Source organism: Mauremys reevesii, unplaced genomic scaffold (assembly GCF_016161935.1).
Source record: "Mauremys reevesii isolate NIE-2019 unplaced genomic scaffold, ASM1616193v1 Contig1, whole genome shotgun sequence".
Classification (NCBI taxonomy): domain Eukaryota; kingdom Metazoa; phylum Chordata; order Testudines; family Geoemydidae; genus Mauremys; species Mauremys reevesii.
The window spans coordinates 2,779,181-2,797,359 of NW_024100715.1; the positions used below are offsets into that span (position 1 = coordinate 2,779,181).

General features: G+C 47.2%; 1 protein-coding gene across 6 annotated transcripts in view; it reads left to right on the plus strand.

The window, feature by feature from the left end:
- Positions 1-18,179, plus strand: part of LOC120392393 (C-type lectin domain family 2 member D-like) — a 97,109-nt gene that overhangs the window by 66,556 nt on the left and 12,374 nt on the right. The window contains exons 2-6 of one of the 6 annotated variants that reach the window (XM_039517111.1): positions 2,596-2,764; positions 10,637-10,685; positions 10,767-10,841; positions 11,798-11,863; positions 13,089-13,181. In XM_039517111.1, the coding sequence (XP_039373045.1) occupies positions 2,693-2,764; positions 10,637-10,685; positions 10,767-10,841; positions 11,798-11,863; positions 13,089-13,181 (355 nt within the window). In that variant the 5' untranslated portion in view covers positions 2,596-2,692. Of the gene's footprint in view, positions 1-2,479; positions 2,765-5,475; positions 5,699-10,636; positions 10,686-10,766; positions 10,842-11,797; positions 11,864-13,088; positions 13,182-18,179 lie in introns of those variants that run through there. The other 5 variants (XM_039517113.1, XM_039517112.1, XM_039517114.1 and 2 more) reach the window with 5 other exon arrangements.

The following is an 18,179-nucleotide window of genomic DNA, read 5'->3' on the forward strand; positions in this document are numbered from 1 at the left end:
TGTTTTTTTTTTCCTGTGGTAACGCTGATAAATTCCCCGGGGAAAATGAAACCTCCCTAGGCAATTTATTCCAGTGCTTAGCAGCTTCCCAGCAGGGCTAGCAGAGACCAGCAAGATCATACAGAGCTAATCACCAGCTCTGTCCATCCAGCTCTCCCCCTTCTCCTCCTCTGCAGCCCCCCTTCTGCCTGAACAGCCAATGGGCGAAGGAGTGGGAGGACTCAGGAGATAAAAGCAGGAGGGGCTGAACTGCGGCAGTGTCTCAGTCACTGCACGGAGCAAGTGCGATGCATTTAACTCGCTGCAGCTGCTTGGGCTCAGGGTAAGTGGTGACTTGTGTCCGGGGGGGGTTAGTGGATGTGGTTGCTGGAGGCAGAAGAGGGAAAACCCCCTTCAAGCCCCCAGGGGTGCGGGGGAAACACCCGGGAAGGGACTGGGGGTTGGACCCTGGGGGAGCGGATCGAGGGAGGAGAAGAGGCGCGTTCAGGGCGGTGAATTGGCCCAGCCAAGCAGGGGGCAGCGCTCGGCTCGGGGGCGTTTCTCTGGGTCAGGCTGACTCTGGGGAGCTGCAGCTGATCGGCTGCAGGAGGACGGGGTTGGGCTGGGGAGCAAAGAGCCCCTGGGTGCTGGCAGCACCTTCCAGCGTCACCCCCCAGCTCAGCTCTGGCCTGTCCCCGGGGAGCTTGGCGGGTTGGCACCTTGGGTGACTGATCGTCCAGAGGTAAAGAAATGAGTGTGTGAGAGGAGAGGGGGAGCAGAGAGCCCTGGGGGGGACATTGTGGGGTGCTGGTGTGTGGGGAGGGAGGAATTTGGGGGCACACAGAGCCCCTGGCATAGTGGGGGGAGTTGCTTGGAGTCCCTACAATAAAGGGGGATGGGAGCTGTGGGGGTGGGGTGGGATGGATGGATGCAGGTAGCCCACGCTGTGTGCAGGGAGCTTGGCCTGCACAGGCTGGGAAGTGTGGGACCCCCGGGGGGGTTCAGGGCAATGTGTGTGTGTCTGTTTTGCTGGGGGCAGCGAGGAGGGAGGGGCTGTCACAAGGATGCAGGGTGATTTCCATTAGCCTGGGGCCTGCTTGTCTCCATCCAGCTGCCTGGATGTTCCTGCGCTGGGCCACACCCTCCATCCCAGGGGAAAGGGGGGGGGGGTTCCTGAGTGAAGGCAGGGCCGGGGCATCTGTGGTGGATGGGAGCCGGGCGGCCGCACAGAACAGATTGTGGGTTTGCTGAATCACCTCCCTTCCTATGCGGCCTCATGCAGGGAGAGCCGCAGCCATAACCAGCCCACGCAGCTAGCAGCCTCCCCCTGCTCTGCTCGGATGGGCTGGGGAAGGGTGGAGGGCTCTCGGCATGGCGGGAAGGAGGCTCTCTTGTTTTGGGAACACAGCGCTGGGGTGGGTGGATCTGGGAATGGGGGGAGGGAGGCCCCTGGATTTGAGGGGTGAGGCAGGAGGGGAGATCCAGGCTTGCTGGGGGAAGGACGGAGGCGGCTCATTCCATGGGGAAGGCAGACAGCAGAAGGGGTCTGGTTTGCAGCAGGCAGGGTGGGTCCGGGCTAAGGGAGCGGGGTGGGATGGGGCCGGGTGGGGGAGCAGAGGGCAGCAGGGCTGGGAAGAGGAGTCCAATGTCTGTTTGCAAAGTGAGGGCCTGAGTCGGGGTGCAAAGGGGCTGGAGGGGAGGGGTCAAGGCCCTCCTGCTTTGGGAATCCCCCAGAAATCCCCCTCACCAGTGCAGGGGCCTTTCCAGGGCCAGACGGGAACAAGCTGCCCATCCTGCACGGTGTGTTGCAGGCTGTTCCTCTGCACCCAACACACAGAGGCTCTGGGTTGTTTGAGCCCAGCTCAGCTCACACTGGAGCAGTTCATGCTGTTAGCGCTGGAGATCTGGACTCAGTCCCTGCGGCGTCAGCCAGGCCAGCAGCTGTCACCCTGCAGCAGGGCACCAGGCCGGAGGCCTGAAAATGAAGAGGCTGGGCTTGAGGAGGCCGGGGCGGGGGTGAGACGTGCAGTGAACCATGACTGTTTATTCACCTTCTGGTCTGTTTCTAGGCCTTGTGGCCAGTGGAAAAAGCTGGAAAACATGAATCCGAAAGGCCGAGAAACCAGGAGGTGAAAAAACAGAACCCGCCTTGTAAGTCCCAGCAGCCAGCGCAGGCTTTTCTTTTTCGAGTTCTGCTCGTGTCTCTTTGTCGGTGCCCAGGGTTCAGAGCCTGGGACGGAGTGAGACTCACCGCTGCGGCGCCTCCTGTTGGCCGTCCTGGGAATTAGCTGTTTTGACCCGGAGCGCCCTCTGCAGGTTGGTGCCTCGCTGCCACTGGCCCCTGTGTCCCTCCTGGACCCGGTGCCCCTTGTCCTCGGGCGCTGCCCCCTAGCTGTACACCCACTCTCTGGGTCTCCCCACCCAGGGGAACCCCCACCCACTATCCCCACCTCACCGGCTACTGCCAGTCACTGTCTAGCCCCCTTTCGCTGGCGCTGACTGCAGTGTACAAGCCCCTCATCACAGGCATGGGTGGTTTGGACCTGCTGTCTTGGCCTACCCCTGGGCTGCCCCTCTGCAACCCCAGTACCTTTCCGGCCTTTCCCTTAAAAACAGGTGTCCTGTGCTCATCTGGCTATCGGTGCTTTGTATCCCAGGCCAGGAATACAAACTATAGATCTGAACTGAGCGGCGCGTCTGTGAAGGAACACAGATGTCACTCCAGCGTTCGCTTCCAAACCTGCTGTTCCAGCCCTGCCTCTCTGGGGTAGCAGCCAAGTTGAAGGTGGGTGGAATTTCCTATTCCAGGTGTGGGGCGTTTAGGAGGTGTCTGCTGTTCGTCACTGCAGAGTCTGAGCCTCCCGAATAGGAATGAAATATTCCCTCACCAAGCAAGCGTTATCACGGGCCTGTTTGGTAGGTGACTGTGAGGGACAGAGAGATGAACTGACCAGCCCAAGGTCAGGCCAGGAGCTTGTGACATTGCTGGAAACTGAACCAAGACCTCCTGGTCAGCAGGTCAGTGCTGTCACCATCCTTTGCTGGGACTGAGAGGTAAGATCTAGGGTGTTGCCCTAAAGGGTGTGTCTACATGGCAGTTTAAGCCCAGGGTTAGTCAAACTTGAGTGAGCAGATCCTGGGTTTGTTACCCTGGGACTTACTTATTTGTAACCCCTTGAGCCTGGGTTTGAACCCAGTGTAGACATACTAGAACCTGATCCCAACCTGCCTGTTTCTGTTAAGGTCAATGAGTGCTGGATCTGGGCTGGCAGAACCACAGTAGGTGGATTTGTTTCCTAGGGGACTTTAAATGACTTGTGTTTATAATGAGGCCTGGTGGACATTGATGATGATGATTTTCATAATTTTGACACAGAATATTGATTTTTGAGCTTTATTTAAAATATTTTTATCAATTTTAAATGTTCAAAGCTGTGCAAAATTATGGGTTTTAAGCCTTTAAAAATGTTATGTAAATGCTCGCAGTTGTGGGAAATTAATTGGGGGTGGGGGGAAGTCATACAATAATTAATGACAATAGATGTTGAGATTTAAACAAAGCTTTATAACCTCATGTCAAAACATACAAGGGAAATACACGTCAAACCCTACTCAGTTCTCAAGTAGCATTTTCCTTACTTTGCCTGTCTGTGAAGCTCGATAATTGTGGCTGGAAATATTTTGTCAGTTTGTGCACGTGCGCCCCAACCAAATAGCTTTTGTAAAACCCTGGATTTTTTCAGTTAAAACTGAAAACGGCATTTTGTATAATAAGCATTAAAACAGGTATTCAGCCATCCAGCACGTCACAGGCCACAGAACCTTACCCACCCACTCCTGTAACAGACCCTGAACCTCCGGCTGAGTCACTAACGTCCTCACATCATGGTTTTAAAACTTCAAGTGACAGAGAATCCACCATTTACACTAGTTCAGTCCTGCAAGTGATCCACGCCCCATGCTGCAGAGGAAGATGAAACCTCCCCAGGGTCTCTGCCAAGCTGAGCTGGGGGAAAATTCCTTCCTGACCCCAAATCTGGCGACCAGTGAGACCCTGAGACGTGGGCGAGACCCACCAGACAGACGCCTGGGAAAGAATTCTCTGTAGTAACTCAGAGCCCTCCCCAGCTCATGTCCCATCATGGGCCATTGGAGATATTTGCTAATAGCAGTCACGGATGGGCCACATGCCACTGTAGGCAACTTCATCATACCGCCCGCTCCCTCTATAAACTTATCAAGCTCAGTCTTAAAACGAGTTATTTTGTTGTTCACACTGCTCCCCTTGGAAGACTGTTTCAGAACTAAACTCCTCTGGTGGTTAGAAACCTTCATCTAATGTCAAACCTCAATTTACTGATGTCCAGTTTATATCCATTTTTAATTGTGCCAACATTGGCCCTTGACTTAAATAACTCCTCTCCCTCCCTGGTACTGATCTCTCTGATGTATTGATAGAGAGCAATCCTATCTCCCCCCTGCTGTCGTTTGGTTAGAGTAAACAAGCCAAGCTCCTTAAAGCTCCTCTCATAAGGTTCTGGTCTTCCGCATTTAAGAAAGATGAATTCAGACTAGAACAGATGCAGAGAAGGGCTACTAGGACAATCTGAGGCATGGAGGGCCATGCCTCAGATTGTCCTAGTAGCCCTTCTCTGCATCTGTTCTAGTCTAAGAAAGATGAATTCAAATGTGGAAGACCAGAACTGCCCACAGTCAGTGGCGTAGCCAGGTTCTAACATCAGGGGGAGCGAACACATAAAAAAAGGCACCGCCTGAAATGAAATTACTGACTACATACTTTTAAATTAGTTATACATATTTATTTGTACTTAAAATAAAAACACAAGAATGATCCAGCCACAGAAGGGTTTGCACAGCCAGCATTTTGTAGGAGAACTTTAGATTATACTTAGATATAGTTTAGATTCTAGAAAGTAAATTACAGAATAAACTAGTTTATAATTGTCACTGGTTTTAAAAAAATATATACTGGTCATTTTTTCCAGTTACTAATTTAATTTTAAAAATCAATGAAATGTTATTTAAAATAAATCGTAATACTAAAGTCACCAAAAAACTCATGACAAATAGGAGTTTTATGAGAATTGGTGAGCAGAGATCTCAGCTCTTCAGGGTTGGACAAAGCAGTAATTTCCCTTAAAGTAGCTTTATTCATGGCGGGGTTTTTTAAACAAAAGACATCTCTACAACACAGGCTGGCAGGCTAACATTTTTTTGAAACACTGTGTACTGAAAGTTAGGGTTTTTAACCAATTTAAGCTGCACGTGTGCACACGCACCCCCCAACAACAACAAAAAACAAACCTCTTCCTGCTTTCCTATCACCAGTTCTGTTACTATAGGAATGAAATCTAGACATCTTGTAAAATAGCTAGTTCCACATTGTTCTTCAAACCTCTGATCAGAGAAATGCAGCTTTGCATTTGAGATACTATATGATTGTAGTACATTTTGCACTGCCTGTGTCTACACTGACATCGGGAGAAAAGAAAAGGACAAGACTGTCCCTAGCATATATGATTTAAAAAAAAAAAAGGCGAGACACACCCACCCACTATCAGTGCAACAAGAAGGGAGAACAGTAGCTGGGGCCAAGAAAGAAGATGCACTGAAACCCTCCTGTACCCACAACTGATATCTGAAAAGCATCAGTCACTCTGCAGATCAAAGGAAGAAAGAGCAGCCAGTATTCAGACAGGTAGGATCCTTATGACCTATCTAGGAGAAGTGTACCTTCTAAGTAACCTGTAGCAGTTTCCCAACAGAGTTTTCTTATGGATTTATTTATTAAGTAACAATTAAGATTAGGAGTTTGATTTAAATTATGTAAATTTTCAGTTTTAGTTAACTGTGGAACTATTGCACCTAATAATATTAACCGTAGGTGCACTGGCACTGAGATTCTCAGGAGCTACGGTGATGAGATAGAACTTGCGCTAAGGGCTGGAATGAGGGAGACAGATGAGCAATCTGCATTCCCAGGTGTCTGTGCAAAGTCTAGTTTGCCCTGCCCAGCAGCCCTCACCACTGAAGCCGAGGTGAAAAGGAAATGCCGTGTGTCCCCTGAGTTAAAGCCTGGTGCCAGAGGAGGTCACATTCTTTAATGCCTTAAAAGTAGCCATGTGTTTGGTGTAAGTGAAGGTTGGGAATTTGGTGGCCCAGAGACCAGTGGCTGGAGCAGGAGACTTTGCAGCGCTGGGGACAGCGACTGAAAGCTCAGCCACGCTCGCCCATTGCTCTTACTTACTAAGCCCTTGTTTGGGGAACCCTGTGCACCCCATTACATTAAGGGTCCCTGTATCAGCCAGGTGATCTCTCTGATCAGTGGGTGTCTCCTGAACCCCACTAAACTGTTTGGTAACATAAAGACTTTCCTCATTGTCTATGAGCTGGGTTTGAAGTGGGGACAGTTAGCACCACAACATAGAACTTGAGGTGGCAGCAGTAGTAGGCTGTTATCCACTGTGCGAATGGACCAGTAGAAAGGTACAAGAGTCTCCCTTTGCAATGCATTACACTGAATGTATTGAAAAGGCAGGTTATTATCTCAGCCTGGGGGAGCAGGGGTGATAATGAACAAGCAACTCAACATGAGCTCCCAGTGCGAGGCTGTGACAAAAATGGCAAACACGATCGGTGAATGTGTAAACGGGAGCTGTGAGCAGGGGGAGGCAGGTGATTTAACCTGTGTGTATGGCACTGATGAGGCTGATAATGGACTAGTGATTCTACTTCTTGTGCCAATGTTTTAAAAAGGATGTTGAAAAATCAGAGAGGGGCGGAGAAGAGCCACAAAAATGATTGGTGGCTGGAGAAAAGGCCTCACGGTGAGAGATTTAAAGAGCTCTGTCTGTTTAAGAAACTAAACAGAAGATTGAGAGGTGACTTGGACCTGCCCTGGGAGGAAATTCCGGGTGCTAAATGGCTCTTTAAACTAACAGAGAAAGGCAGGACAAGGACCAATGGCTGCAAGCTGAAGCCAGACAAATTCAAATGAGAAATAATGCACAGGTTTTCTAACAGTGAGAGTGATTAACTCTGGGACCAAATTCCCTAGGGAAGCGCTGGATTCTCCACTACTTAATGTCTTCGCTCTAGGGCTGTCAGGCAATTAATCGCGCTGTTAAACAATAATAGAATAACATTTAAATAAATATTTTTGAATGTTTTCTGCATTTTCAAATATATTGATTTCAATTACAACACAGAATACAAAGTGTACAGTGCTCACTTTATATTTTTATTACAAATATTTGCACTGTAAAAAACTGAAGAAATAGTATTTTTCAGTTCACCTAATACAAGTACTGTAGTGCAATCTCTTTATCATGAAAGTTGAACTTACAAATGTAGAATTATGTACAAAAAATAACTGCATTAAAAATAAAACAATGTAAAACTTTAGAGCCTACGAGTCCACTCAGTCCTACTTCTTGTTCAGCCAATCGCTCAGACAAACAAGTTTGATTGCCATTTGCAGGAGATAATCATAGGACTGGAAGGGACCACGAGAGGTTGTTTAGTCCAGTCCCCTGCACTCATGGCAGGACTAAGTATTATCAGACCATCCCTGACAGGTGTTTGTCCAGCCTCCTCTTAAAAATCTCCAGTAATGGAGATTCCACGCTCTCCCTAGGCAATTCATTCCAGTGTTAACCCCCTGACAGTTAGGAAGTTTTTCTTAATGTCCAACCTAAAAGGCCCTTGCTGCAATTTAAGCCCATTGCTTCTTGTCCTATCCTCAGAGGTTACGAAAAAACATTTTTCTCCCTCCTCCTTGTAACAACCTTTTATGTACTTGAAAATTGTCCCCTCTGTCTTCTCTTCTCCAGACTAAACAAACCCAGTTCTTTCAATCTTCCCTCATAGATCATGTTTTCTAGACCTTTCATCATTTTTGTTACTCTTCTCTGAACTTTCTCCAATTTGTCCACATCCTTCCTGAACTGTGGCGCCCAGAACTGGACACAATACTCCAGTTGAGGCCTAATCACCGCGGAGTAGAGCGGAAGAATTACTTATGTCTTGCTTACAACACTCCTGCTAATACATCTCAGAAAGATGTTTGCTTTTTATGCAACAGTGTTACACTGTTGACTCATATTTAGCTTATGATCCACTATGACCTCCAGATCCTTTTCCGCAGTGCTCCTTCCTAGGCAGTCATTTCCCATTTTGTATTTGTGCAACTGATTGTTCCTTCCTAAGTGGAGTTACTTTGCTTTTGTCCTTATTAAACTTCATCCTATTTTCCTCAGACTATTTCTCCAGTTTGTCCAGATCATTTTGAATTCTTATCCTGTCCTCCAAAGCACTTGCAACCCCTCCCAGCTTGGTATTGTCTGCAACCTTTATAAGTGTACGCTCTATGCCATTATCTAAATCATGGATGAAGATATTGATCAGAACCGGACCCAGAACAGATCCCTGCAGGGTCCCACTCGTCATACCTTTTCAGCATGACTGTGAACCACTGATAACTGCTCTCTGGGAACGATTTTCCAGCCAGTTATGTACCCACCTTATAGTAGCTCCATCTAGGTTGTATTTCCCTAGTTTGTTTATGAGAAGGTCATGCGAGACAGTATCAAAAGCCTTACTGAAGTCAAGATATACCACATCTACCACTTCCCCCCATCCACAAGGCTTGTTACCCTGTCAAAGAAAGCTATCGGGTTAGTTTGACACGATTTGTACTTGACAAATCCATGCTGACTGTTATTTATCACCTCCTTTTCTAGGTGTTTGCAAATTGATTGCTTAATTATTTGCTTCATTATCTTTCTGGGTACAGAAGTTAAGATGACTGGTCTGTAAAACCCCAAATTGTCCTTAGTTCCTTTTCTTTATCGATGGGCACTGTATTCCAGAAGGCTTCCATGACTTTTCAAAGATAATTGCTAATGGCTCAGATATTTCCTCAATCAGTTCCTGGAGTATTCTAGGATGCATTTAATCAGGCCCTGGTGACTTGAAGACCTGTTGCCCACTTCTTGTTTACAATGTCACCTGAAAATGAGAACAGGAGTTCACATGGCATGGTTGTAGCTGGGTTCACAAGATATTTAGGTGCCACATGCGTTAAAGATTCATATGTCCCTTCATGCTTCAACCACTCTGACGGATTCTGCTTGGTAACGATCCAAAGGAGAGCAGACTGACGCATGTTCATTTTCATCATCTGAATCGGATGCCACTGCAGAAGATTGATTTTCTTTTTTGATAGTTCGAGTTCTGTAGTTTCCGCATCTGAGTGTTGCTCTTTTAAGACTTCTGAAAGCATGCTCCACCCCTCGTCCCTCTCAGATTTTGGACGGCACTTCAGATTCTTAAACCTTGGGTTGAATGCTGTATCTGTCTTGAAAAATCTCTCACTGGTATTTTTTTTGTGTTTTTGTCAAATCTTCTGTGAAAGTGTTTTTAAAACGAACATGTGCTGGATTGTCATCCGAGACTGCTATAGCATGAAATATATGGCAGAATGCAGGTAAAACAGAAAAGGAGACATGTCCTCTGGAATGGTGGCCAAAGCATGAAGGGACATACGAATGTTTAGCATATCTTGCACATAAATACCTTGCAAGGACAGCTACAAAAGTACCATACAGACGCCTGTTCTCACTTTGGCCTGGTCTACACTGGGGGAGGGGGGGTATCAATCTAAGATACTTTGACTTCAGCTCGCTATTCATGTAGCTGAAGTTGCGTATCTTAGATAGATTTACCTCAGGTCCTCATGGTGCGGGATCGATGTCCGCGGCTTCCCTATTGACTCTGCTACCGGCGCTCACTCCTGTGGAGTTCCGGAGTCGATGGGGAGCGCGTTCAGGGATCGATTGCTACCTACCGATACGGCGGGTAGTCTGGACGTACCCTTTCAGGTGACGCTGCAAATAAGAAGCAGGCAGCAGAAAAGGACCTGGGGATTACAGTGGATGAGAAGCTGGATATGAGTCAGCAGTGTGCTCTTGTTACCAAGAAAACTAACAGCAAATTGGGCTGCATTAGTAGGAGCATTGCCAGCAGATCGAGGGGAAGTGATTATTCCCCTCTATTTGGCACTGGTGAGGCCACATCTGGCTGGAATGATTTAGTTGGGGTTGGTCCTGCTTTGAGAGGGGATTGGACTAGATGACCTCCTGAGGTCTCTTCCAACCCTAATCTTCTATGATTATCTCCCGTAAATGTAAACAAACTTGTTTGTCTTAGCGATTGGCTGAACAAAAAGTAGGACTGAGTGGACTTGTAAGCGCTAAAGTTTTACATTTGTTTTATTTTTGAGTGCCGTTACGTAACAAAAAAAATCTACATTTGTAAGTTAAACTTTCACGATAAAGAGATTGCACTACAGTACTTGCATGAGGTGAATTGAAAAATACCATTTCTTTTGTTTATCATTTTTACAGTGCAATTATTTGTAATAAAAAATAATAATGTAAGCACTGTACACTTTGTATTCTGCGTTGTAATAAATATATTTTCATATATAGAAAAACATACAAAATATTTAATAAATGTCAATTGGTATTCTATTGTTTAACAGCGCAATTAATCGTGAAAGTTTTTTAATCATGATTAATTTTTTCTTTAGTTAACCACGTGAGTTAACTGAGATTAATCGACGGTCCTATTTCAGGCCTTAAAATCTATGAAGGAGGAGTGGGGACTGTTGCATTTGGCACATGGTACGTTCTGACAGCTTTAAAGGAGAAGTGCATAATTAAAATAACCCACCCTGAGTGACCATTTCTGTTCCTTCCTGGTAGGTGGAGACACAGCAGTCTCGGTGCTGATTGTCCAGAAAATGGCAGAAGAGAGTGCTGAAGAGGCAAGCGATACCAGTAAATACTAAATACTTTAGTCTTAACTAAAAGGGAGCCTGCAGTGTGCTTGGCACAGGGACAAAAATACGGTGGGTGGGTTGCTCCCTCCTCTTTATGAGGGATAAAGACAGGAAACAAGGAGTTTTTGTTGCTCTTTGGTTCATGCTTGTTGTTTACGTTAGCAATTTGGGTGTTTTCTACCCTGAAGGACTCTATGGCCAACAGGAGAACTGGTGGAGTGAAAGGCTGAAAATCTGGAATACTGTGTGCGCCCCGTCTCGGAAAGGATATTGTAGAACTAGAGGGGTTCCGAGAGAGGTGACGAGAAGGATCAAGGGCCTGGGAAAACTCTCCTGTGAAGAGAGCTTGAAAAGACGGAGATTGTTACCTTGGAGAGGAGATGGGTACAAGGGACAGGATAATGGATGGGATAGAGAAGGTAGATCTGTGTCTAGAACAAGCACAAAAGGGACACTCAATGGAATGGAAAGGTGGGAACTTCAAAACTGATCAGCGGAAACAATTTTTCACACGCTGGGTAACTAGATGGTGGAACTTGCTGCTAGGTGACATCAACTGATGATGTTAAGGCCAAGAACTTAGCAGAATTCCAAGAGGGATTGGAGATTGCTATGGAGAACAGGAAGTGCCAGAGTTGTTACAATGCTAACAAAAATGTTGGCAGAGAAATTATCCTCTTACCAGCCACTAGAGGGGGACATGGCACACAATTTGTCAAATGCATTGCCATGCTCTCTAATCCGCTTGGAGCCCCTCAACCAGGCCAGGGGCGGGCTGTGTGGGGTGGGGATAGGAAGATCTGGGGACTGCCAGTCACTTTGGGATGCATGGGGGGAGGGGAAGCAGTGATGGACGCATTCAAAAGGACTGTGCTTTGTACACAGCACTGGGCCCTGCATTGAGGGGACTGTATGATCTGACCTTAAACGACAGTTTCTTTTGCTTTCTGGTAGGTGGAGGGGTGAATGTCTCATTTCTGCCGGATCACGGACCAGTAGCAGAAAGGAGAAGAGAAGTCGGTACCTAATTATATTATTTATTAGGTATAATACAGTAACACCTAGAGACAGCAGCTGAGCCCCATTGTGTGCTGCACAGACACAGAGCAAGAGACCATCCCTGCCCCAGCTGAGATCAGGGCCTCGTTGTGCCGGGTGCTGCACAGACACGAGAGACAGTCCCTTAAGGTGCTTTTCCTTTAGCTCGAGTGGTAATGGCTTGTGCCTTTAAATCCAGAAATCAGGAGTTCAATTTCTACTGTTTACTCCCTTTCTAAAGGCAAGTAAATTAGCCCCAGTAACTCTGGGCAACCATGAAAATCTCTCTCCCAATCAACCAGCTCATGGTGGCAAGGTCCCTGATCTAGCAATCTGGAGAAGGTCCTTCAAAGCCGGTGAAGGGAGCTCAGTGACATTTTTTTAACCTGTTTGGTTTTTTTAATTGAAAAACAATTTTTTTCACCCAGAATTGTCAGTTTTGGCTTTTTCATTTTTGGTGGAAACAAAGGTGTTTCTTGCTTTTCATTGCTCTTTTGGTGACATTTTTATTGAAAATACATTTTTAAGTTGTTTGGGAAAGTTGTAAACGTAAGAGCTGCCACACCGGGTCAGAGCAGGGTCAGTCTAGCCCCGTCTCCCCTCGGCTACAGTGGCCACTAGCAGAGCTTCAGGGAGGGGACAGGGCAGGGGAATTACTGAGCGATCCACCCCTGCCTTGGCTCCTGGCAGTCAGAGGAGCAGGGGTCGTGTCCCTGCCCACCTTGGCTAATGGCCGTCAATGGATCTGTCCTTCAGGAACTTAGCTCATTCTGGTTTGGAACCTAGTTATTTTTGGCCATCACCACATCCCATGGCAGGTGGACTATGCGCTGTGTGAAAAAGTATTTCCTCTTGTTTGTACTAACCCTGCTTCCTGCTAATTTCATCAGGTGACCCCTGGTGTTTGTGTAGTGGGACGGGTAAATAACACTTCTCTGTTCACTTGTTCCACACTGTTCATGGTTTCATAGACCTCTGTCCTACCCCCCCTTAGTCGTCTCTTCTCTAAGCAGAACGGCCCTAATCTTTGTCGTCTCTCCTCGTGTGGAAGCTGTTCCATGCCCTGGATCATCACCAACTAGATTTAGCCACTCGTGGAAGCACTTAGCAAAACGTGACCATTTTCACGCCCCGGCAGTATTTGCTGTTGATACGTTTGCCCACCTTCATCTGCTTTCATGTCATTTTTATTTTTTTATTTTTGCAGATTTCAGCCTAAAATGCATTAAAGATAAACGGGTCCCAATTACCGTTACTGTCATCATTACAGCTTTGATCATCACCGTAATTGCACTGGCGGGTGAGTGAAGGGTCATTACTAACCCGGCTGATTCTCATTCCTTGTCACTGATTCTTCATAGGCTGCTTGTCCTAGCCCCAAGGTCACGGTGCCCACTTGTGTGTCCCACGGCCTCTTCTCACCCCGTCTTTGCCCTGGTCTGACTTCTCCGTTGAAGCACATTCCCCTTTTCAGAGGGGAAATCTCTCTCCAGATCCTTTCCTCCAAAGTGGAAGGGCCTAACCCCGTTCCCTGCCCCCTCGGAAGCAGCCCCACTAGATCCCAGGCCTGGGTAGCGGTGTAGGGATGCAGTGGGTGGGTCTCCCTGCCTCCCACTCCCTGTGTCATCCAACGCCCAGTCTCACCTTAAATTGTCGTAGGTTTGGGTGACACCGTGTGGCCATGGCTCACAGCGGGTCTTTAAAATTGTTTCCAATCCATTTATCATTGTTCCTCCTCCCTCATCCACAGTACTGTGTGTAACTGCAACTGGAGTCTCAGGCAGAGGATTCAGTTCCCTGATCCCGGCTAGTGTATGGGCTCTGCACCCAGAGTGTAGGGGATGGGTTGGGGTTGTGGCCAGAGCACGCTGCATTACAGCTCTTCTGTGCTTCCCAGGCAGACTGAGAAGCAGAGGGTAAGTTAGAGTAACCCTGAGGCTGCTTTAAGTCACACTGGGGAAGGTCAGGGCCCCAGAATACAGGAAGCGCAAAGCCAGCATCTCTTCAACATGTGCCAGACATCCACACGCTCTGTTTTGCTACAGAGCACGTGCCAGCATTTCTGCCCATAGTTAATGTGTCTGTGCATTGGGAAATCACATGGCTGGTAAAAGTTTCCATTGAGCCAAACTGAAATTGTTTCTAGCTTTTCAGTTCATGAAAATGTTTGACTTTTCTCCCCGATTCAGGATGCTGTGGCCAAAGGCTCTAATCCGACTCTGGGATGTATAACCAGGGGGATCTCGAGTAGGAGCCGAGAGGTTATCTTACCTCTGGATTTGGCCCTTGTGCAACTACTGCTGGAATCTTGTGTCCAGTTCTGGTGCCCACAATTCAAAAAGGATGTTGATAAATTAGAGAGGGGTCAGAGTTGAGCCAGAAGAAGGATTAAAACCTGCTTTATAGTGATAGACTCAAAGAGCTCCGTCTCTTTACAAGAGAAGGTTAAAGGGTGACTTGATCCCAGGGTTACTGGTTTGGTCACAGAGACTCCCCTTGGGACTGTCACCTGATGTGCTGGAATTACCTCGGAGCCCGTTTCCCCTGCCAGCTTGGGCCTCCAGAACCCTGCCTTGTTGAGCCAGACATGCTGACCTGCTGCAACTCAGACCCAGGTCTGGTCCACGCTCCCACAGATGCAGACTTTAACCAAAAACGGCTCAGCAAGTGCTCCTGTCTCCAGCACTCAGCTCCCAATGGGATCTGAACCCCAAATAAATCTGTTTTACTCTGTATAAAGCTTATACAGGGTAAACTTATCAATTGTCCACCCTCTGTAATACCGATAGAGAGATGCACAGCTGTTTGCTCTCCCAGGTATTAATAATTTATTCTGGGTTAATTAATAAACAAAAGTGATTTTATTAAGTATAAAGTAGGATTTAAGTTGTTTCAAGTAATATACAAAACAAAGTAAAGTTACCAAGCAAAATAAAACAAAATACGCAAGTCTAAGCCTAATATATTAAGAAACTGATTACAGGTAAATTTCACCCTCAGATGTTCCAATAAGCTTCTTTCACTGACTAGACTCCTTCCTAGTCTGGGCCCGATCCTTTCCCTGGTACAATCCTTGTTAGTTGCAGCAGACATTTTAGGTGAAGAGCCAGGGATTCCACATGACTGGGCTCCCTTTGTTCTGTTCCACCCCCTTTTATAGCTTTGGCACAAGGTGGGAATCCTTTGTCTCACTGGGTCTCCACCTCTCCTTCTAAATGGAAAGCACTAGGTTTCAGATGGATTCCAGTACCAGGTGACATGGTCACATGTCCTGTGAGCCCCCTCCATTCCTCCAGGATTGGCCAGTACGTATGCAGTGGAGGCTTGCAAGTAAACAGTCATCCACAACTAATTGTCCTGGTTAATGGGAGCCATCAAGATTCCAAGCCACCATTAATGGCCCACACTTTGCATAATTACAATAGGACTTCAGAGTAATACTTCATATTTCTAGTTTTAGATACACTAATGATACATGCATACAACTAGGATAACCACTCTCCTAGATTATAAGCTTTGTAATGATACCTTACAAGAGACCTTTTACATAAAGCATATTCCAGTTACATTATATTTACGCTCGTATGGAGTGCAACCTCACACCCAGTCTATAACTACTGTGATAGACCCAGGCCAGTTGGGAACAGCCGAGTAGCAGAAGGCAGATATACTGGCCACTGAATAAGCAGTTTTCTGTTCCCTGAGTGACCAAAGCAGGGGCTGCTCCAGGCTAATGAGAACACCTGACTCCAATTAACCTGCTACGAGTCAGGTGAGGCATTTAAGCACCTGATTCTAATTAAGGCCCCTCTGATGCTATAAAAGGGCTCACTCCAGTCATGCCAGAGGAGAGGAAGTGCGAGCGAGCAACTAAGCAACTAAAATAGGAGCAAGAGGTGTGCAAGGAGCTGAGAGTGAGCAGGCATACTGCTGGAGGACTGAGAAGTACAAGCGTTATCAGACACCAGGAGGAAGGTCCTGTGGTGAGGATAAAGGTGGTGTTTGGAGGAGGCCATGGGGAAGTAGCCCAGGGAGTTGTAGCTGTCATGCAGCTGTTCCAGGAGGTACTTTAGACAGCTGCAATCCACAGGGCCCTGGGCTGTGTTACCGAAATATCGGGTCTGCCTAGCTGAGAGCCAATAACAGCCTGACAGGGATAAGGAAAAATACTTTATTCTGCAGAAGAAAGAAGAGCTCTGTAGTAGATACAGAAAACTCTACTGCACACAAGTTTCACAAGCTTTTTATACACTTTCAGACAAAGACCATGCCGTGTTAACACTTCATTGGTGGTTACTAAACCCCGTAACACCGTTATCTGGTAAGGAAAAACTGGCTTAAAGCAGGATCTTTTTCTGCCTCTGGCAGCAAAAAAAGATTAGTTACAAAGTTCAAGGTACTGTGTACGTGAGGCCTTTTGGAGGCTTCTGCCTCCACCTACTGGCCGTTTGCAAAACTATTAATGGGGGCGGGGGGCGCTACTGAATAGCTTTCACAATTCCCCCTTCGGGCCTGACAGTCTGAGCTGTCAATCCTTTCCGTGTCCGGGCCGGGTGAGGTTTCCCGGCCCCCCCCCAGCTCAGATTGTCAGGCCCGTTACATAACTTACGATCAAGCTGAAGAGAGAGGTATTGGGTTGTCTTACAGACAGCAGAGCTTTTGGTTACAGTATTACACAGACATTTTGCACATTGAATCATTATCCAACTAACACATAGGAAGAATAGACAGAAAACAATCCCTTTAACAATTGTATGGAAAAGGTCAGTGAACCAAGACCCAAGGTCTGGGAGGAGGTCCTCAAAACTAAAGGTGTGATCAAGAGATACAGCATGAAATACAATAGCAGCATTCTTACTAGCTTATAAATCCTTTTCAATTAAGCCAGAGTGATTAACATAAAAGCAACATATTTATCCAGTGCAAGCACAAGCCCCCCCTATTTCAGCATTCATAGCATCTAACACACGGCTATTTTGCAAAGCCACTTCTGGATCAGCCGCTGCAAGGATTCAATGGCTGGGTGGGGGTTGGCATGTACAAAGGGCAAACTAAAAGCAAGCAACCATTGTCTCACCACCCAGAAATCCATGGTCAGTAAAAGTCTCAGGGCTTATTCCGTCGGAACAGGAGCTTTAGTCCCTCGAGAGGCTCAGCCTTCCAGGTATCGTCTGCTTCAGGCTCTTCCGGGTCGTGGTGGGAAGAGCTGGTGGGGCTCCCTTGAGGTCCGGAGTCGTCTGCTTCTGGCCCCGGCCTAGGGGCTAGCTTGACTCGGGTGTAATTAATCCAAGTGTTACGCTCTCGCACTCAAACATATCCCTGTGGTAGCCGAGTCCAGGTCAGTTATGCTGCTCTCCCGGTCTCTGCTGGAATGGCAGTCAGAATTGTGTGAGGCAACCGAAGAATGATTTTATCAGCTGAAAAGAAAATCTGAGCACGTAATTTACACAGCAAGTCTCTGCCTAGAAGATTAACTGGGCTGTCAGGAGCTAACGAAAATGCATGGGAGGCTGAGACACCAGAGATTTCTACAGCAGCCTCCTGCAATACAGAACACTCAAATGGCTTTCCGCCTATACCCATTACCGTAATGCTTTTATCTGTGAGGTTTCCTTCCTTTGGCTTGGCAACAACAGTGGAAAGGGCAGCCCCCGAGTCCAAAAGACAAGAATAAGCGGTTCCTCCCAGAGTTAAATGGACCTGGGGGTCTGTGGAGGAACAAACATAAGTGGTAAAGTCATTTGAGTAGGTAACAAGTGGACCCCCGGGTCGCCGTCATTCCGCATTATTGACACCGTCTGTTCTTTCTACTTCCATCTGATATCGAGGTCAGGGCTGTTGTCCGGTATGTCGGTTTGGGCACTCTCTCCTCCAGTGACCAAGTTGCTTACAGTAATGGCATATATCATTTGCCTGGCTTGGGGGGGCCCCCCCTGATCTGCCTTCGGTTGCCACTTGGGGGGTCCCCACCTCCCTCTTTGTCTTTCGCTGCCCGCGTTCACAAGGGCTGCTAGCATTCTCACCTGTTTGGTCTCTTGAATTTTATCTCTTGTGTGATACACATCGGTGGCTACGCTTACCAGTTCCTCCAGGGATTTTCCCTCAGCGCCTTCGAGCTGCTGCAACCACTTAATGTCCAGAGCTGACTGAGAGATAAAAATAAGCCTGACCGTGGACTGTATGTCCGCAGCCTTGGGGTCTATATTAGTAAAAGTACAAAATGCTCTACAAAGTCTCTCATAAAAGTCAGAAGGGTGTTCTTCTTTCCCTTGCACAGTATTATGGACTTTTGACCAAT